This window comes from Caloenas nicobarica, chromosome 1 (genome assembly GCF_036013445.1).
Source record: "Caloenas nicobarica isolate bCalNic1 chromosome 1, bCalNic1.hap1, whole genome shotgun sequence".
Taxonomy (NCBI): Eukaryota; Metazoa; Chordata; class Aves; order Columbiformes; family Columbidae; genus Caloenas; species Caloenas nicobarica.
In genome coordinates this window covers 184,575,192-184,598,170 of record NC_088245.1, presented here as the reverse complement: position 1 = coordinate 184,598,170, position 22,979 = coordinate 184,575,192, and the positions used below count along the sequence as shown (strand labels likewise).

General features: G+C 36.7%; 1 protein-coding gene across 2 annotated transcripts in view; it reads right to left on the bottom strand.

Annotated features, from left to right (window-relative positions):
* The window catches only part of LRCH1 (leucine rich repeats and calponin homology domain containing 1), a 131,367-nt gene that overhangs the window by 54,683 nt on the left and 53,705 nt on the right, over positions 1-22,979 (bottom strand). For both annotated transcript variants that reach the window (XM_065642421.1, XM_065642431.1), the window contains exons 2-6: positions 11,146-11,290; positions 8,089-8,215; positions 2,491-2,596; positions 1,868-2,004; positions 554-681 (exon numbers count right to left, since the gene is read on the bottom strand). In XM_065642421.1, coding sequence (XP_065498493.1) covers positions 554-681; positions 1,868-2,004; positions 2,491-2,596; positions 8,089-8,215; positions 11,146-11,290 — 643 coding nt within the window. The remainder of the gene's footprint in view (positions 1-553; positions 682-1,867; positions 2,005-2,490; positions 2,597-8,088; positions 8,216-11,145; positions 11,291-22,979) is intronic.

The following is a 22,979-nucleotide window of genomic DNA, read 5'->3' as shown; positions in this document are numbered from 1 at the left end:
AGATGTCTGACATAACACATTAAAGATTTTGTCTTTCATTTTGCTAACAAATAAGCACATTTCACTTTAAAAGTGTCTCAACATACATGCAGTTCTCTTTGCTGGATGGATAAGCCTCTGGATAAGCTTGAAACAACAATGCAACAAATGTGTAACAACATAAATCACAAAGCAACAAAAGAAATTAAAACTTAATGTGTTAATAGATTAACAAGAAAGTTACAACAATTAATAATACTACCATCTCAATATATTTTCAATATATTCCGGTAGTCTACTAGTAAGAGGTTAGGATTTAAACTAAGCTTCACTTCTAAGCTCTTTCCTAATGTGCTGCTAACTTTAATCAGATATGATTGTTAAAAATATTTTTTTCTAAACTCTTATAGGGATTGTACTAGATTAAAATATATTGAAGCAAAACAAATCCCTTCAAAAAAGTACACTCCAAATATCACCTAAATAATGAAACTCTGGAAGCTAAGGATATAAATATATTTATTTCACTTTGTTCATGTTACATGAAAAAACTAAGTGAGATTTTCATACATACCTCTCTTCCACAGGTTGTGGCAAATGCTGTTGTTCTATGGCATTAAGATACAGTGAGTCTGCTGTTTTAATCTGACACGCCTGTACAGTCAGATATTTGAATATATGCACCTTACCCTTTGTACAAATCTGTTCGACAAGAAAAAAAAGAGTTACATTCATAACTAGAACGAAAGAAATTATTTATTCCAAATGTCACTTAGTGTAAAACTTCCCAAAACCCAACTCATCACAATAGATACCATGTAAAGGAAAATGGATTGCATTCTTTTTTTTAAAATTACTAAGAACTACTTCAATTACCTGATCAACTACTTCTTGTTACTCAGAGAGTAAGACAGAAAAAAAGAAAATAATGTATTCTAGTTAAAAAAATCCAAATAAGCTTTTCCCTGAAAAAGAATTATGATAAAATATATCATATGACCTATTACTAACCATCCATTGAACAAATATTTCCCCAAATTAGTCATTAGACATTTAATTCGTCACCATGTCCCTTATACTTAGTCATATTGTTTTTACTAGCATCCAAGCATCTTTATGATGTGTTTCACCTGCATTTTAGAATTTTTTTTTCCTTAAATTGCACACTTCAAGTGCTTGCTGAAACTTGCTCTGTATTTTTTGAGTTTAGTAACAGCATCACTATTGGTTATGAGAAGCATTTCTCCAATGTAATAAAAGCAACAGCTGCTGATCCAGAACAACTGCAGCTTTCAGCAATGTAGTTTGAACCTACTGTCCAGCAAGTCAACAACAATGAAGTTGTCCTTAGGCAGAAAGCACAGGTTCCTTTCATTTATTATAATCATTTCTCAGCATGGCCTACAGTTCAGAACAGGAATTTGATTGCTTTGTGTATCACAATCTATTAACCTACACTACAAATTAAAATGTATTTCACATGGATTACATTCTAGACCATCTGCGTATTTTTTAAGTTAATAGTAAATCACTGTAGAACTTCCTAGAACTGGGTTCTTATTAACAGAGAGAAAATTTATCCAGGAAGTTTTTCAATTCTCTTTTTCAAAATTATATACATATTGCAACATTCCATATGCAGACAAGAATGACAAAAATAAACAGCTAACAGTATAGAAATCTCCTAGTCTCATGTTGGTTCAAGTGGTGTACAGACTCATACACAGAACATAAGAAGTTTTCTGTGTTTTATTTATATATCAACAACTAATGCCTGTGATGACTGAAGTTCAGAAGGCTGCAATTGCAAAGGTGACATTTTATAAGCCATAATTTGTTATTGTCCACCTGATATTAAGGCACAATTTAAATGATAGATGTTACTTACTTGTGCTGGTGGAGACTGCAAAGGATTGTTCTCAAGCAGTAATACTTGTAACTGCACCATCTTTCTAAAACAAATTGGAATCACAAGCACTTTATTGCAGGAAAAGTCGAACTTTACCAAGGGAAGTTGTACTAGTTCTATAAGTAACAAAAAAGAGAGAAGATATTATATCTATTTATTTTTACCATAAAATAATAAAATATTTCTCAATAAATCTTCTTTTGCATTCTGGAAAAATACAAACTTGGGCAGGAACATGGTCAACATTTACTCCATTCTATACTGGGAAATGAAAAGTGTGCATGTTAGACAAGTGACAATAAATTTTAAAATAAATACTTTGAAACATTGTTTTTCCTGAAACTCAGCTGACAGTTCCCATACTGCATTCACAGCTAAGTACATGTGCAACTTAAAAGATGCCTAGAATCATGAAGATAATTCATTAAAAAAACCTCACACACTGGATGTTATATTCTGCAAACTCAAATGGAATAGATTTGAACACAAAGTAATTACTACTTTTTAATCATATTTACTTCCATGGTCAAAAAATACTTTCAAAATGCTAATAAAGAGAGCTACTCTAAAGGTATTAGAATTTTTTGTTTGTTTGTTTTTACCTTGGGGTAAAACTTCGAGGTAATTTCTTCTGACATTCAGTTCTTTTAAAGATTTCAGCTGGCCTATCTGCTGTGGCAAAGCTGTGATTTCATTACAGCTGACATCCTACAGCAAAATAGTAATAACAGAAAAAATTAACTTCTGGCTCCTAAATGTTAAACACTGCAGATGTGAAATTGTAGCTCATTTGCTATTATCATTGTAACATTTTATTAACCTGAAAACATGCAACCATGTATGTTCTGTCTCCACAATGCAAAACTAGATACATGAGAAAACATTTATGCACTACTTAAAACCCAGAGCAAATTCTTATTTGGAGAACAAGTTAATTTTGAAAGTTAATTTAGTTTCTATAGAAACATTCAAAACCATTTGCTTAAGATGTTGTACCATTTTGGTTTTAACTTCTATTTGTATGAAGAACTCGGTACTATGATTATATAACCAAATACATTTGGATAAAATTTAAAACTGCTACTGTGTGGAACTGATTTTTTTAAAAAGGTTCTTGTTCTTCTGGAGGGAATATTTAAACAAAATTAAAAAAAAAAAACCCACAAAACAAAACCACAAAAAAACCCCAAAACCACAACAGTAACAAACCACAAGACATAGCAATAGCATTCTGTATTAATGTTCAGGAAATGCATATGTTCTAAGTAGGTCTGATTTCGATGACGAAATACAACTGGTTTAATGATCTGGATGAAATTGGAACCCATCCTCATTTCAGCATTCCTAAACGAGTAAGTGCTGTAAAGCTGAGTTCAAAGTACAGTGTCTGGCTATACTGAGCACGATGTCAAGTTTATACACAGTAGTATTACTGTAAGAAATACTATACTTTAACATTATTGCTAACAAGAAACTGCTATGAATACATAGTAAAGATCAACTTCAGTCAGATTTCCAAGTCATCTCTTTGAAGATAGTTGCTTTAATACTCGTCAAAAACATCACATTAATGCTCTATCTTCAAGCCTAAAAACTAGTTAACAAAAAACAATAGTAAAAGCAAAGTGTGATCTGGCAGCGCTGCTCACTGCATCAGACAGTTTCTTCTCGTAACAGAATCTCAGCGCTGCCAAAGTTTCATTCCCCTGTCAAAACAGAGTCAGGAAATCATTGTAGCTTTTAGATGAGGAAATTAAAAATCCCAGTTAATGAGTGCATCTTTCGCTCAAGTTGCTGAACAGTATGTTTAATTGCACTGTTCCCAGATCATTTATTTTTAAAGCTTTACTGTCCTATTTTTCACTTACACACTTTAAACAACTTCATAATTAGATCCTCAATTTTTAGAGCACTGAATTTAAAGTCACCTTGCAGCAGAGAAACTCTGGACCAAGTGTACTTATGCACACATATCAGAACAAGTCAGGGAAAGAGAGAATTTTAAAGGAAAAAAAAAAAAAGCCTGGCAGTGAGTAGCCTCAAAGTCCACTTACCACCTTTCATAACATCCTCAATAAGATGGATCTGTTATGTCATGCATGTCAGCATTCACAAGATCTCTAGAGACACCAGTATCTTTTATCCTACCAAACACTGCAATCCAATTTTTTTATTACTTTGTTTGACTAGCTGTGGAAAACACAGACCTGTAACATTATTTCTTGTTATGCTCTTGACTATTATTAGACTTCATGTGCGTGTATGTGACAGAGACAGTGTTTATCTTTCCCATTACTTTGGTACTAATGGAAGAAATATTATCCAAGTCAAATGCCTTTGGTTTTCAGGCTAATAAATTTTAAAAGGAACTAGATAACCAGCAGTTTGGAACTTTGCTTCATGGACGTCTGCAGAAAACTGAAGTGAAGTCCAAACACCTACTCAAGTTCCAGGGCCTAGTGTTTGCTGAAGGTCAGACTTCTTGCATCAAGTCCATTTTGTCCTGCCATGCCAACACGGACAGTTTCTCAAGATCAGAAAAATGTAAGGCATATTTAAATTTAACACTAATTTCTGCAGCATGAAGCTGAATGGCATGAAAAAAAAATCATCAAGATTTTTCTTTTGTTTATGATAAAGTTTTAATGGTCTTAAGCCAATAAAATTCAGCATAATATAAACAGGAAAACAAATACAGTACTCTGGCTCCATATTGATGTACTTATTGACACACAGAAGTCCATCCAAACCTTACAAATTGAGGTAAATTTCCTCCTTGCATCCATTTTAAAACTTGGGACTCCTGATTGAGCTGTTATTTCTAATAAGCAGGTGGATTCTATCAGAGCTTGTGACGCACAAGCCATACAGACTGGTAAAAAGAAGTTACACGGTCCATGAGCACACAGATGCTTTTAGGAAACAGAAGACAGCAGGTCCCACTTGGTCAGGCTGCTGGCCCAGATTAGATGAATGAGGTGAAGGACCTAAATCCCTGATTTAAAGGCTTCCAAGTGCGAGACAGGAGCATCCCAGAGGTGGAGAATGCTCTTCTGTGAAGAAGGCACAAGTGCAATACTGCCCAATAGGATGGAGAACAGAATTTTACTGTACGTCTGATAGTTTTGGGTGCAATCAATGAGCCATGTCTGCCCAATTACTTGTCTTTCATGGAAAATAAGTTTCAGATTGTCTTCACACCAGTTCTGCACTCATACTCCTGGCTGACAGTAGAGGTATGATAGAGTTACACCGTTGCAAAGAAAAGTAAGTTTCCCAACCAAATTTTGCAAAAAAAATTGAATATATAATAATTTTTTTAATGCTTGTATGATAGGTTAGATCTATATAACCCAGAACCCTAAAATTTAAAGTTATACCTGAAAATTTACTGTATGTAATATCCAAGTCATTATATACATTTTTTACTTGTGGCACAGGAATGCGTACATGTAAAACAACCACCCACCACATTTTGGAGGAGAGAAGGAAGAAAATGGTTAGTTGGAAAGATTTGATGTAGCTTGCAGCAAACTATGCTTGTATCCTTCAAGGGTGACTACAGAGGTACGATTTGGTTCAAAAAGTTAGATAACAACAACAATCCATTTGCTACATACACATAGATTTTACTGCACACAGCCTGTGAAAAGCTGTAAAACGCTTTGAAAACCTGAGGGTGCTTGGCAAAGTCCAGTAATACAAGAACTGAATGCAGCCAGGTGGCACCTGTCACCTGTCAGGATGGATCCCCTGGGCCAGCTTAGCACCAGCACTGCGTACGTCCCAAAACAACGACGTGCCCCACCAGAGGGCTGGGTGGCGGCATCGCTTGGAGGCCACATGCTGTCCAGGCTGGTATCGCTCTCACACAGCTGAACGTTTGGTGCAACAGCTGCAGCATGCCTTTTTTTTTTTTTCTTTTTACTCATTTTAGAACAACGAACACCTTATTATCTAAACTGCATTATATTATATATGCCAATAGAGCTACTGGCTCTCAATCCTACCACTATTTCCTTCTCCCAGTACACCACAGTTTACTCATTTCCAGCTAAATAACACAACTTATTTCACTGAAAATGTACCAAACACTTAAAGGTGGCATCAAACTAAGTAGTCGGGTCATCTGAACAGAACCATGCCCACAGTTTAAAAAAACATTGTCATTCACTTCCCCCTCTGCCTTCTAATCACAAAGAATAACAGACCTTCAGTTTTCCTAATTCTTCTAGGCTACCAAAGTGATATGTTGCTATAGCCTCTTATTTAAAATATTTTTAGAATGGGAACTGTTGTGTTTTTCGTGACAAAGAGTAACACTGAAATTATAGTGTAACTGGAAAGCAATATGAAAATCCAGTATTCCAGAAGTTAACTTAAACATTTGATTTGTTTTAAAAAAAATATTAAACTAACAAACAACTCCTTTACAATCTACATTGATTTTCAAGCTATAACTTTTTAACATTTGAAAATTCTAGAATAAAGACAAGGGCTCCTATTAAGCTATGTACAAACTCTTACCAACAAATGAAACACTTCAGCAATGCTAGTTCACCTTACTGGGAAGGTTCAAACTTGAAATTGGAGGGGAAATGCGATACGAAATCACTTCAGCAGCTCTTTACTGAAAATACTATCACAGGCCTCAATTAACACAACTAAAATGGGCGATTTTGACCAGACAATCAGGCCAAGTCTTTCAATTATTTCATGAGCCCACTACCACCAAGCTAGGTTACATTTGATCTAGAAGCAACTAACAGGTTCCAATCTCTATTTATTATCTATCCAATCAACCTAACCCCTAAATTAGGATGTGTTTAATTCTGTTTAACCTTAATTATATATAAAACTAGAATGACAATCTTTTATTGAATCTATTTTAAGCACTACAGAAACAATAGTATAGCCTAACACATTTGTAATGAAGGTTAATTAAATTAAAACCATTTCAGTAATCTAATTAAACCCATCACATGTCAAAAAAAATTGAACTGTTTGATAAGACAAATTGATAATGCTCACCAAACAAAGCAAAACAAACCTGGTAGTCTTTAGTTCAGGTATAACGCAGAAAGGAAAAAGTAACTACACTCCAACCCTCACCAACAGCCAGATCAGTTGTAATAAAGAACAGAAGCCTGATACCGTAGGATGCTGTACAAAAAGAACACTAGAAGGAAAAAAGCCCCACAGTTGCCTCTTCACTGCATAAATGAAGAACTGGTAGCAGAACTGGGGCCTAAACAAGGTCAGCTCAATTTCTGTAGCAGAATTTAGTAGAGAAACTACTGTTATAAAAATGAAAAGCAGGTACTTTCAGATACCAAAAAGATGTCCCAAATTAAAAAAAAAAAGTTAAAATATCATTGTTTTACTATGCAGTGTCAAAATGTGGTTTATTTGTCAATTTGTATCTTAAGAGATCAAGGTAAACAGAAACAACCTGAAGACACAACGCATATGCCACAGAGAATTCAGAGTCTCAGGCTACAATACACAAAAGAGGATGATAAAGGGAAAGGGAAGCATTCTCTTGTATGTGCAATTCAATTAATTTTAAGTTAAGGTACAAAATAAGTTTTGCCTTTTCAGATTCTCATTTATTAGACAATACATTATAGATGATCTGTTGCTTGCAGAAACAGTAGTCATGTGGACAGCTTTGAAAACAAGAGTGTAACAGTTTTGTAAATCTGCTTAGATGGGTGTTCCAGGAAAGAAGGCTGCCTGGCAAAAAAAATAGTGAAATAAAATCAAAATAGACTGAGAAGACCAGTACCACTAGGGGAATGCAATGTGGTAAGCAGATAATAATAGAGAGAAAGGAAGCAGAAAAGGGGAGGACGCTACAGAGGGGGATACAGCTTTGCAGAGCCTGATGTCAGAAGTATGAACTTGATACAGCAAAACAGGCAGCCAGTGCAGGTGGTGAGTAAAATTGGTAAAGACGATGAACTTAGAAGCTGAGTTTTGAAAGAACCAAGGGCAGTGGTGTTGCTGGAAGGGTCCTGAAGAACACAAAGGAACCTATTATTGCATTACCACCCAACGCACTTGAAAAGCTTAAAAGTTAATAATAAACCTGAATTATAGTCTTAGGCATTTATTCAAATATATTTGCAAAGTGAATTTTACTCTTTCTAGTTAAATATAAAGTCAAAATAAGAAATAATAAAAGATCAATCACATACCAGTTCCATCAACTGTTTTAGCTGACCTATCTCTTCTGGAAGGGAACCTAGCTTATTGTTACTTGCAATTAAGACTTTCAGAGGAAGACCACACAGACAAGCTGGCAAAGAAGAAAGCTGATTTCGACTGCAACAAAACAAAACAAAACACCATTAAAACCACCGGTGACGTTCTATTGTATACTCAAAGTGTGGGAGTTGTAAAATTCCTTCATTTCGATGGGTCAGATATTAGGCAGATAAAATCTGAATTTTCAAATGTCAATCATTAAGAAAACATTTGCACATCAAAAATATCTGCAGTACTGACTAGACAGTATTGTGGCATACTCCCACTCTGGAAAAAATGTATTATATCAGTTTAATAATATTGCAACAAGTCTTGTCACCTAGAACAGCTGTTTCCCTTCCTAATGAACACGTGATAGTCAGCTGAGACAGTTTTTGCAAGTATTTAAACATTTCTATGGTTTTATGTGGCAGTTAAGTGGTTCTCTTTTGTCCCAGCTGAAAGTCAAATAAATAAATTACAGACAAAATTATTATTTTCTCATTTACTTTTAAGCACACTTATAGTTGAATATTACTTGGTACTTGTTCTATGATTCTATGATATCGATCCAGGTAAATAAAGCAACAATTTCTGTGACCATCGATGGTCCATTTCTTTCCAAGACTCATATTAAGCCATTTTATCTCTATATCTTTTTCCTAAAACTGATAAAACAATTTTTTTAAGTGACTGACGTGCACCATTTTATTCTTCATACCACATTTCGGGGCGGGGGGAGGGGGGGTGGGGAATGAAGCAGCAGAAGATTCTCATGAAGGGGAGTTGCAAGATTCTCATTCTAGTAAAAATTACTCAAGTAACTGGAACTAAAAGATAACAAATGCCATGACGCTTTGTGTTCTCCAGATAATTAAAAATATTTATGTCTTGTGATTTGTGGATCAATTCTCAGAAGAAACTTTAAACTCAACACAATAACATATTAATTACTGTACTTCCTAGAATATTTGAAGGTTTTCTTAAAACATAACTTTTTCATTTTAATGGATATTAACCTGTAGCAAAACAATGAACAGTAAGTTAAAGTGGCAGACCAGTAAGAACCATTTTATTTAGCTTCTGCATAACTGTTAATGCTCCAGAGAACAAATATGCATGACTGAACTCGGAAAACAGATAGCTAAAACTGTCCTGTGTAATTTCAGTAAGAGTCGCAACATTGAATTGAAACAAAAGGAAACAAAAATCAAAATTCCACAAGTCTCAAAAGAGATAAGGAACCGCACATAACCTAGGCAAGTCAGTAATAAATCATCATTAGTTTAAAAGGAATTTCTTTAAGTAAAACACGAACAACAAAGCCCAAAGGCTATGTATATCTCTTGGCATCACTTTCTGATTCTATTTAGCATGGAAACTCTGCTGGAAACACGCAGAGAAATATTAATTTTAAATCTATAATATTTTTCTTGTCAAGAATCAACACGGTTAACAAGTCAAGGAGATCTCTTCTTCCTCTACAGACTGCTTGCTGTGTTCAACTAACATGGGGAAGGGCACATCCAAGGGAAGAGGAGATTTGAAATTGAGGAAATGACTTTATTTAGTAAAACATGAAAACTTTCCTTTTGTTTTGATTGTCTAATTTAAGCGATACATGATACTCTGTAACTATTCTGGGTTTGTAATGATTCACAGAAATTCCATTGCTGCATTGAGTTCTAATTCACTAGCTCAGTACACCAAGTTCTAACTGAGTTCACTCTAATTCCTAAATTTACTATGATATTTTATGTAAACTTATTAATTTCAACCAGTCTTTATTTCTTTATGTAGTTCTAACAAAAACTATTTCAAAATTTCAAGCCCCATTCCTTACATGGGTGCATATTCTCAGGATATATTATTTTGTATCATACAATCATTTCACTTCAGTTGGAAGAGACCCTCAGGATCATCGAGTCCAACCACAACCTAACTTAACACTAGCACTAAACCATGTCCCTAAGCACCTCATCTAAACACCTTTTAAACACCTCCAGGGATGGTGACTCCACCACTTCCCCTGGGCAGCCTGTTCCAATGCCTGACAACCCTTTCTGTGAAGATTTTTTTACTAATACGCAATCTAAACCTCCCCTGGCACTACTTGAGGCCATTTCCTCTTGTCCTATCACTTGTTACTTGGGAGAACAGACCAAGTTTCAACTTCTAGAGCCAGAATTAGTGTTCCACAGTGGTCAAAACTGCAGTACAGTAACAATACAGGAAGGCTTCAGAAACATCTTCAGTCTTTACAAAACTTATGATCACACCTTCATATCTTGAATTTTGAAGCCCAAGAGCCACTTTGCCCCCTGCCCAAACTTCATTCTTGCAAATAACAGATTATGATATCTTCACTATTACAGGTTTTACATACTAAACTGCAAATAACCCTCCACACCTTGTCTTAGCTGAAGAAGTGCTGACATGCCCTCTCTCAAAAGCAAACACGCATTCACCTGCACCAGTAGCAACTCTCTATACTGATTAGTATCCATGCATATTTTTCATAGGAAAGAGACTAAGGTGTCAAATTTTTGTCTCTTTCTCCTAAAAATGGCAGTAACTACACTTCTTGCATAAGAGGATACTAATAAAGTATCATGCTTTCCCTTTCCATTCCCCATGAAAACAAAACAAAAATACATTAATCCTCTGTCTCTGTCCCTCTAGCTTTTTAACCACAAAAAGTATGTCAAGTTTCACAAAATTTATCAGAAGGGAATTAAAAGAATCCAACTGTGCTGATGTGATTAGCATTATGAATTTGCTAACAGAATAAGGCAAAGAAAGGGATTAATACTACTTCGTCTTTCTTTAAATAATTAGTTTTACTTTTTGGCCTTTGCAATGCCTTCATACAGAGCTGTATCTACAGCCAATTAGTTGTTGCATTACAGCTTCCAATAAAATGAAACATTCTAGAAACACATAACATCCAGACAAAAAAAGCTTTATACATTTTCAAATAAACAAAAAAGTCACAAAGTTAAACTTACCTCAAATTTAAGTAAGTTAGCATTTGCAAGTTTACTATGGCATCTGGTATAATTTTAATACAATTGTGGTATAGATTTAGTGTCTCCAGTGACACAAAATGGCACAACTCCGTAGGAACCTCAGTTAATCTATTCTTGGATAAATCTGAGAAGAGAAAAAGAGAATGTACATTTTTTGAACAATCAGAAGTACATACTTTGAACAGCTATGCTGCTTTCCTAAAATAAATCAATAAATGTAAACCTACAGTGAGACTGTAAATTAAGCCAATGTTTTTATTATGCAAAATAAAACTAGTGCTAACCTTCACAATCTTGAAATGGAACAGACTGTATATAAAAGAGCAAACATTCAATTAAAATTTATTCGGCCCAATAAAAAGTAATTATTTGCAGGACTCAATATGCTGAGGAAATACTTGCAAACAGAACGAAGTATGGATTCCAAAGCTCATATAATATACCCAAAGATATAGCAAATACACAGCTAGACATCTGCAAATAATGAGTGTTTAGAGAAAACAAATAACAAGGATTATATCTTTAATTTCTTTAAATAAATTTTTTAAGTTATTGAGGTAACTCTTCAAACTGATCTCTGTTTCCTAGATCTTGATCAATTATAAAATAATGTTACCTATGAAAATGGTGAAGACCTTCAGGAATCAGTTTGGTATATGGTATACAAGACAGCAATGATGGATTCCAAGCCCCTAAGTGAGTGCTTGTACCAACAGAACAAAAGTTCTTGATTTTTGACCAGTGATTCATTCTTTATTTCTCTTTCTAAGCACACAGACACAAAGAAAAATCAGTAGGAAGAAATGTTACCGAGCTCTGTTCCTTAACTACCACAGTATGAAAAATAAGGTAGTGATGTGAGCTCAAGTCATAAAATAACAATGCATGTCTGTGTTCGACTGAATTAATTGGGTTCAAAGAAATGTTTAAACAGTGTTGCAGAACAAATATCTCTTAACATTAGAAACTGTACAAATGCCAGCTACCACTACCACCAGATGGGTAACCTGACCTGAGGAATGGTCATCTGTTTTAAGTGGAAGGAACGGGAATGTAGCTAGGCAAAAAGAGAAATGTCTAATGGGAAGGATACAATGAAAAAATGGAACTTAATGATCTCCTCACTTCTTCACTGCTGTTATTTTAAGCCTCTTCCCTGATCCTTCAAAGCTTATTTTCTTAAAGTACAGAAAGAGAAAAGCAGCCAAAGTACAGCAGATACATTTCCAGAGTGCTGATGATCTGATTCCCCTCTTCAGGGCCATAAAGCAATTTCTTTTGCTTTTGTGAACAAATAGGCAGAAGCCTGAAGATCTTTTTAACTTCCTTTGCAGTTCCAGACTCATCAGTTTGCTGTGCAGAGGCATAGCTTGAGTTCAAAACTAACACCAGTAGGAAGATTTTATAATTTTTATTTTTGTTCCTGTCTCCTGCAATATGAGCTGAAATTCAGTACACTCTATTCCCCTTGCCAGACTCCACTTCTTTGCTTCCAACAAAAAGTTGGTTTCATTACTCCATCCTCTACACAGACAACAGCGATAGCCTCTGAGTGCGGTAACTGAGAGCAGCCCTGCTGACCCAAAGGGCAGTATGGTTGAATTGAGCACCTCAACCAAAATTATTCCCTCCTAAGTTACTGTATAGCAACAAATGCTTGAACTGCTCTGCTTTCCCTTACCAGGCTTTGATGGCAGTGTTACCTCGGCTTCTCCTTTCCTCCACTTCTGCCATCAAACTAAAGCATTCCTTATTTGAGTGAATGTGATTACTGTTTCAAAGGGGAAGAAAGCTTTTCAATGTTCCTTTGTTTTACTGCTTTAATCCTCTATTGTCTTCTATTTGTCATGAGAGTACTTGTTTACTAACATGGCATTCCAAAAAAATTACCACTGGTTCCCTCTCCTGCTGCCCTCCCAGCTGTGTTTATTATCAGCTATTAACAGAGGACTTGCCATGCTGTAACTGATTGAATCATGCAGGGGATCTTCATATTTTACAATTCAACTGCAAAAACAACCTTTCCTTTTGTTAAACCACCTTTTTTCTGCACTGACGCCACGTATATACTGCTCTTGTTTCCTCCTTTACAGGGGAAGGAGCAGCAAGATCCCAAAGACTGAACTGAACTTCAGGCCCAGGCTGAAGACAACCTGCACGGCACTGGATGGTACACAAAGTGCGACCTCTCATCCTTCGTCCCATCCTTCTCAAGTGATACGCAGATCAAAAACTGTGAACACAAAAATGTTACTTCCTCTCAGGCTACTAAAACTGCAGTTTACCACCTAAACGCCACCTTCATGCCTGTTCTCATTTACCTTCACATTGAATAAAAGGGACTGTTGCCACAATGTTTGACTTACCTGTGAAAAATTCTAGTACCTCAAAAAAGTGGAACAGGAACTTGATTGGCCCTGGTCCTATAAAAGACATTACTGTGACAATTGTGTTTTGGTTTGGTTTTGATTTTATTACTATCTTTTGTTCTCAAGGACTTTAACTCAAGTTAATCTGAAGAAGGACAAAACAAAAAACCTGCAGATAACAGAGAAATTCCTTCCTGCCATCCTCTGGACTGTGGGTTATAGGACACGCTATGTACACAAGAAAGAAATTCAAGAATTAACTTACAACCAAGGAAGTCAATTATTTATTATTTTCTACTTTGAGATAATTTAAACACTTCTACCTACTGCTGCTTCCTAAATAATAAAAACCCAATTCTATTCACAACATAAGGCAGAAGAATAAAAACTATACATTTCGTTTAATGCTATCGTAACATCACTTAATAGAAAAAGCAGAAGTTCACTATTATGATTTACTGGTAAGAGGTATCATTAATACCAAATACAAATGTCTTTGAGAAACAGAGTACTGGAATGGAATCTGACAGAGAGAATGCTCATCACATTTCTTAACTAGTGGCAATAATTTCCGCCAAAAAAGATACTTCCCTGATAAAATGAAAGCAAAGGATAAAAGGGTATTTTTTTGTATTCAAACCTAGAATGACTGTGAGCATTTGAACATGATGCAGCTGTGAAGAAAGCCTAGCAGCTTTCAGATGTCTCTGAAAATTCCAACACAGAAAAGCGCATGCCTTCAGAAATGGAAAGTAAGGAAAACAGCCTGCATAACAATTTTGTACTGTACCTTAAAAGTGTATATAAACATATACAGAAACCTCTGAAATTTACAAAATTATTTTTATGTTACTTTTTACAAAGGTATTTTTGCCTCAAATTACTGCATCTTACAATTAGCCTGTATATATTTCAGGTTTACACTGATATTTAAGTTCTAGAATAAAATACAAGTATTAAGCCTTAACAAAACTGCAGAACCTTTTGAGCATGCTGAGAAAAAGAATATGCGTATATCTTGTTCCTGTCACAATTCATAAGCTTTCTGAAAAATATTTTGCAAAGGTTTTCCTCTGTTTATTGTTCAGGGAAAAATAAGAATTCAGAAACTAAAATTTTAAACAACTTCTGAAAATATTTTCCAAATATAGAAATAATTTGCTGTAATTTTTTTAACTCTACGCTTCCCAAATCACTAAGCTACACATCCCCCTTGCTTCATTAATTTGAATAATATCACTTCAGGGTAATTAAAATTAATAAAATTGCTGTGCAAACTAGCTTTTGCTCCAGAAATGGAAATGAACAGAGGGATGGAATTTGCTGATGCTTAACAGGATTTTGATTAATTTGCTTATAATATCTAACACAAAAGAGATCTAACAAAGTAATGAATCCATGACGGCAGAAGTACATTTCATGGTTGCCAAGAAAGTCCAGGCAGGTTTCACCTGAGGTGACTATTTCCTATAACTTACATTATGAAATACGTGACACAAATGTAAACAAATATGAGGGGGAGAGGCTGTGTGCTGCAGTGAGCTTTTTTTTAAACTGAAATACAGTATTCATTCATTATTTACGACATCAAGATATTTTCAAACTACATCTGGCTTCACTTCATCTTTTCCTGCCAAGAACAAGTTTGTTAAAACTCCAAAATAAAGTAACAGAACACAAAAAAATAAGCAAGCCAGTTTAGAAAAATATTAGATGGAATCTTTAAAAGAGTCAGCACAATTCTGGCACAACGACATGGCTTTTGTATGAGAAATGTTACTATGTTGGACACTAGACAGGAACTATACAAAATAAGCACTTCCTTAGCTGGGAGCGAACAATAAAAAGCAAGAAGTTCAGACTGGTAAATAAGAATTTAAGAGAAGACTCCAAGCCTTGTTTGGTGTCTGGCACACAGCACGGTCAGGGTCCACGCTGCTGTCACACCAGTGATAACTGACCCCATCCTCATGGCAAAACCTCTCAGTTCTTATAGCTCTGAGTGCATTGACCACAACGACGTACCACTGCTGACCAAGACCTTTCTGACTTCATGCTTTACAGGCAGATTGCCAACTGCCACTATACATATACACATAGTATAAAGCACTGCCACTGCAGAAACAAAAACAGCACAGTCAAAATAACCAGACTGGCACTAGAAGTCATACAGTTACATTTTTTTTCAGTAAGGTTAGCAAAGTGCTTCAATTTTCCTACCTTCCATTACTAAATGCCAGCTATTAAAACATTACTAAATAAAAATTGCAGATTATTAATGGGAGAGCTAAACAATTTAAGCCTTTAAGTCAGAACAGCAGTTCATTAAATAAATATGCATGCACTTTACTACATCAGAAATCCTAGCCAAGAATTTTAATGAAAGCGGTATTATTAAAAAGCAGTTATTTTAAATTTTCATATTATAGAAAAAGTCACTGTAAATTTATTCTTCTCATACACAAACCTACAACAGACAAAAGCTGGAATTATGCAAGTAAGCATCTATCCACCATTAGCAGGATCTTTTTGAAAGAGAAAGAGAGAAAGATCTGAAACAGGAGAAACAACTGTATTTTATATGGAATTTTGAAATCACAAAGTTGCAAGGTAAAAAAGTCACCCAAACAACCTTAACTCCAGCCCACCAAGTTCCTATTTTTGTATTCTTCAGCACTTAGTGAATAAAAGACAGGAATTATTTTGAAGAATGCATTTGCATTTTTACTAAGACACCATTCAAGGTGTTGAAATGAGATGCCTGAATTGGATTTGTCAAAATTCAAGCAAATCACTGTAAGAGCCTAAAAATAATGGTAAGTTCAACCCTAATTTCATGGGAGAATTACGCAAATAAGAATGCTGGGCAACACATAAAGAAGTCTCTATATGTCACGACACAAGTCTATGGAGCTTCACCTTTTATTTCCTAAGTTATCCATATTTTCATATTTCCATATTATCTACCCATGTTTTCACTGATAATACACACCACAAATTGATGACACTGTATCTCAGACAACTTTTGAAATATCTACTTAAATTCACTTCAGACCTTCAACACCAGTATATGCCACCCATACTTGCCTCGGCAAAGCAGCAAGTGACCTATTATCACTGTAATTGTGCCTATCAGAATCAAACAGTCAATGATCTGTAATGAAGAAATTGCTTCATTCTAGCTTTTCCCCCTAAATGGTAGGAAAACGCACCATCTCGTAGACAAATGTGGTATACAAGCCATGAAAACACTGTAATGCAACTATGAAATGCTACATAATTCTAAGCCATGCCCTACAACTTGTCATTCTGTAGCACAGCAACATATCTTGTCTCAACTACTTGCTACCTCTATCTGCTGGTAAGTGTCAATGGGCAATGTCCTGGATGTACAGCCAGCTTTTACTGTAGTCAGTAACTTCTACAGACAGAGACGCTCCATGAACAAAAAAAGAGGCAGCCAAGACCTCCACTGACTCTGGCGTCTAATGCATTCTGGTTTGTTCATGATGATTATGCCAAAAAGAACACATGGCATTTCTTCACTAAGAAACATTTCTATTTAAGTTATTTAGGAGACAGAAGAACAAATAACAGAAGACAAAGAAGGCCCAAAAGAGAATTAACAATTCTGCTGCCATATAAGAAGAAATATATAGTAGTACACGGACTCAAGGTTTTCCATTCTCAATCTGTAACAGATTGAGAAAAAAAGTAGCTGCAGTGCCGATTCCTGAGAAAGTCACCATTACTGATGCAGTAACATAAACAATAACATTTAGACACTGAAAAACACCAGTAAATCTGGAAGTATGATTGCTGACTCAAAATGTGTAGAAAGTGCATCTATCCCAGGCAAATGGACATAACGTAGAGATATTGCAAACAAGTAATATTTTGAGCAGATCATGAAGTGACTGCTGTTTCATACACGCTTCCTCATTACTACTTTTTGGAGCACTGACAGCATATTCTTCCTTCCCACCTGTCTCCCATTGTTAAGTGAAGAACTAACATTGAAATTTCCACCTCAAAGCCACAGACAAATTAAGATTGCACTAGAGGTGTAGCAAATTTCAGCTAACACTAGTGAAGCACTACACAACACTGTTTTCAGTGTCACTGAGGGTCAGAATGAATTCAATTTATTACTTGTCTAAGTAATGACCGTAATAGCAGTCATACGTATTCACCACAGTTACCAGAAGGGACTTAAGAGAGGTTTTTAGATGGAGAAAAAGAATTCATCACTGGAGAAAACCAGCATTTGGAGAAAGCAACACGTACAGTCTGGCAGAGGTATCACCACTAGAGGGGGGCCTGATCTCACAGACTTGCCCAACATCCCATAACAGCTTCTCGACTGTTTCCTTCTCTTAGAGTCCATCCACAGCACATGAAGAGGACAGAAACAGGCAGGTGTGCACCTTACTCCCCACCCTCCTACCCGCACACCTATGAACTTACTGCCCACCAGAGTTTTCAAACTACGACAAATGAGGCTACTCACTTGCAACCATTCCCGCAGGAAACAAATACATAGTGATTTCTACTGAGGTCAAGCCCTTACAAAATAAAGTCTATTCTGAAATAGTCACATTCGTGTGTTTGTCCCCAATCTTCCCTCAGATGATGTAAAAATATGAGCACTTGAGCGCTCTGTAGTTATAGCAACATTTAGCCTATTTCAGACAAAAATGACACTCAAAGTTAGAAGATACATTTGAAAATAACTTCTTTAAAAACTTATTTCCCCTCAATGATCCTCATCTACCATTCTACTCTACTTTGTCTTCCACTCCATTATGAAATACATCATTTGCTTTCCCACAGTGCCCCGTAACGCCCCCAAAAGTACAGCCAAGTGTAAGAAGCATGCATCCCAAATTTCTTCTCGGGTAGTACACTAACTGGCCTGAAGCAATCTAACAGTATATGCTACCTCTCCCAGACAAGAAAACTTGAGCGGATGTCACTTCCGCGTCTTTCTGCTTCCTGTGTGAAACAAGGGTGGGGGAAGGAGGGAGGAAAAGGGTAGCAATAACTCAATAAATTGAAGCATATTCTTGTTATTAGCTCCACGGTATGCTCCAATTCCAAAGAGACGAAGGAAATTTCTCAGGAAGAAACACGCTGAAAAACAATATCCCAAGTCTGGAAGAGTAAACAGAAGGTTAATACAGCAATTTGCCTCATTATAGCATCTGCCTTCAGGTAGTAAAATAAAACATTTAAATTTCTCCTTTATCTTCTATTTCTTCCTCTTTGGGACAACCGTTTGGGGTTAAGATTGGCAGAAAAAACGTTTCCCTAGGGGGCTCTGTTTACATACTGAAGGCGAACATGATGTCGAAGCACATAAGACTCCCTAAAAACATACTGTAAAACAGCTGGATTCTTCCTGCAGATCTCTATGTAGGTACGAGCAGATTTAGGACTACAGTGGGTTGATCTTTGCTGGCCAAGAGGTGCCCACCTGGCTGCTCTATCACTCCCTCTCCTCAGCAGAACAGGGGGAAATGCAATGAAAAAGCTCACAGGTCAAGTTAAGGACGGGGAGATCACTCACCAATTACTGTCACAGGCAACACAGGCTCACCTTGAGGAAATTAATTGATTAACAATTAATAATAGACTAGGATAGTGAGAAACAATAACAAAACTAAAACCACCTTCCCCCCATCCTTCTTTTCCCAGGCTCAACTTCACTCATGACTCTCCCACTTCTTCCCCCAGCCCTCACCACTCCCAGTGGCACAGAGGGACAGGGAAATGGGAGTTCTGGTCAGTCCATAAACACTTCATCTCTGCCACTCCTTCCTCCTCACACTCTTCCCCTACTCCAGTATGGGTCTCTACCATGGGTTACAGTCCTTCACAAACTTCTCCCACACAGGTTCCCTTCCATGGGCAGCAGTTCTTCAAAAACTGCTGCAGCATGGGTCCTCTCCACGGGTTACAGTCCTTCAGAAACAGGGTCCCCGGTGGGGTCAGAAGTCCTGCCAGCAAACCTGCTCCAGCATGGGTTCCCCTCTACAGAAGCTTGGTCTGCAGTGTCAGCTCTCCATGGGCGCAGGTTCCTTCAGTGCATGTCCACCTGCTTCAGCATAGGGTCCTCCAGGGCCTGCAGGTGGACAACCTGCATCACTATGGTCTCCTCCACAGGCTGCAGGGGAATCTCTGCTCCAGCACCTGGAACATCTCCTCCCTCACCTTCCTCACAGACCCTGCTGTCTGCAGGACTGTTTCTCCCATGTTTTTCACACTCTTTTCTCACACAGCTGGCATGTAAGAAAGCATTTTTTACCTTTTCTCAACTATATTATCACAGAGGCATGACCAGCATTGCCAATGGGCTCAGCCTTGGCCAGGAGCAGGTCTGTCTTGGAGCCAGCTGGAACTGGCTCTGTCTGACATGGGGGCAGCTTCTGCTGTCTTCTCACAGAAGCCACCCCAGCAGTCCCCGTTACCAAAATCTTGCCACATAAACCCAATACAGGCACCCAAACGTGTATCATGAGATGGGGGGAAAAAAAAAGAAAAAAAAAAAAAGAAAATCGGTCAGCAACCACCTTCCATCAACAAAATGATCTTTAATAACATGTGGTATAAAACCCAGTTAATGGGCCATGAAGCGTTCCTCCTTCTCCCACGCCTTCTCCACAAGAGGGAGGATACAAGTCATTAATTTTTGCTCCTTAATAACCAACCCTACAAAGGATCAATGGATTGCATCATTCCAGCATCGTATTAGTCAGCCTCAGCAGGAGGCTTTCAGGTGTTTTCTCAGACACAGCAGCAGTAAGAAGAAATGTTCACCCAACTCTAAAAACTTTAACAACTGTTCTTCATCATTTTCAGCCTTTATAATAGATTGACTGAGAGCACTGGAGGAACAAAAAACCGAAGCATCCACATCATACACTACCCAGCTGAACATCTTTACTGTATCAAACTATATTTCTGTTGTCTGTCTGAACTGTTCATACTGGCACATGAAAGAAAATTTGATAGTGAAGACCCACTCATATGAAAGCAGAACTTTCCCTCACTTCTGTGTGGAAACAAAAACTGAAAGTATACTTTGATACTGAATAGTCTTCCAGATTAGCTTCAGCCATCACAGATACACTTTGATTATTAGCACAGAATGCTGTGATATCAGGTAAACTGTGGACTATAAGGGGACTTCCAGGTATATTAGAGAGTTTTCACAGGACTGAGAGTTGGATTATGAAATTCTTTTCTGAAAGAAGAACAGTGACCACAGCTTTCACCAAATGCAAAAGTTCAAAAATATGTAAATTGCGTACGTGTGTATGTGAACGCACAGGTAGACAACTTTATTTCAGTCAAGCAACTTACTTCCACCTATTGGAGAACAGGAAAAGTAGTGAAACAAAAACGTGAATTACATTCTGTCCCAAAGATGGTGGTGGATCCCTGCAGGTACGTACTCTAGTGTCTTCTATTACAACCCTTTTACTTCAGCCACAGAGATCTCCTTTCTTAAAGCTGCCTATTTTCAAAACCAACACCTTCCACTTCCATGGGAGAATTCCCCATGATGCACTCAAAAACAGAAGGATGTATTCTAGCAGTCTACAACCTTTTCCAGCCCATAGACAATACTACTAGAAGTAACAAGCTGAATGCAATGTCAAGGTTTGTTTTTCACTTCATTCTCAATTTTAATGGCTATTATTATTATTTTTTTCCTCAGGCTGTGAAGAGAGGACACCATTTGTGCTATGCATTATCTGCCTCTGTGACCTGCTCCAAGAGGAGCTACCTCACACCATCTGGTAGAAGCAGCACAGAAACCAGTTTCTGTGAAGTAGCTCACTTGCTGCACTCTGAAGATGATTTTTCACACCTCACAGACTAAAATACTAGATTTGTTTATTTTTAATTCATTTTTATACATTATCTGTCTCATGTTCTGTAAGAAAATCTGCTATGAACAGAGAAAAGAACAAAAAGGTTTTGATCTTTGGGTATATCAAAGGCATGTGGGCAAAGACATGAAAAAGCTACCTAATGCTAATTTACAGTGACACGGAAAGCAGAGCATTACTCATCTAATCACTTCCTTTTCTGTCTGTCCATCTCCCACAGGTGCCAGGTTTAATCTACCATATATATCTACATGATTCATGTACTTCTCCCGCAATGGTTCTTGAAGTCAGCACAACATAATTGTAGCAGTTTATCAATACAAATCTGTTTTGTACCATAAAAGCTGACTCACACTATTGAGAACATCCTTAAACAATTAACTAATTATTAATTAATATATGGCTATTACCCAGGAGAAATATGAAAATAATTATTTATTTGAAATTATTACTGAATTTGAAAGCAATGGCTAAGAAATACTTCGGACTTCTAAACAAAACACAAATCCATGAAAACATTACCAGAGACTGAGGTACAAATAAAGCAAATCACGGAATAAACAAATAAGTTGTAATAAATAACAAAAAATTAGACGGCTGTTCACAGATAAATAAAAAATAATAGAAAGAATTCCTTGAACTGAAAGCAAAATAAGCACAGTACATACTGTCTCTATCTTAAAAAAAAAAAAAAAAAAAAACTACAAACAAACCTACAAGCCACCCAGCTGGAACCACTAGAACTATAGACCTGTAAATTTTGCACCAAGATCTCTTTCCTATGTAACTGTTCACATGGCTCTTTTTTAAGTTTAAAACAATATTTCTCAACCTTCTCATTTTTCATTCCTTCAGAATAAAAGAACATTGCCTTCTTTGTGGAAAACAAAACCCAAACAGATACCTCATCCAGTATGCTGCTGTCAGTCAGGGGAAGAGATGGGTTTGATGGATAACACATGCAATTTTTTATTTGTTTTAACGAGTCATAGTTTAAGATGTGAGATCTGATACACAGACCACGAGAAGACTGGGGAGGAAGTAAAACACACATCCTCTACTTATAAACAATCCAGTGCCTGTGACTGGGCAGGCAGAAACCACCTTGCGCTGCCATAATACTTGCTGGGAGACACAGGTGGGAATAAGCCAGTGGGTACTGATGGCACCTGTGGGTCAGTCTGCAACCACAGGTAAACATCAGTGCCGTAGGTACGTAACAAGTGTCTGGCAATATGCATTTGAAGGGACAAAAGAATGTTTCCTTCTGTTAATTGCCTTCACATTGGTTTGGTTCCTTGTTTTGTTCTTCTTGGTGGCTTGGTTTGTTTGTTTTGCTTTATTTTTAGCAGAGGGGGACCACGTCACAACCTCCTAAAATGCACAAAATAACTAATGCTCACCTGTATACCCTTACTGAGCCTGTCCCACAATTCCTGCTTCTGGTGCAGATTAATTTCTATTTCCTGATTTATTTTCTTTTCAAACTACCTTTCAGAAGGTCTAATTTCCACCTTCTATGCTAAGTATTACATTAATAATTTTT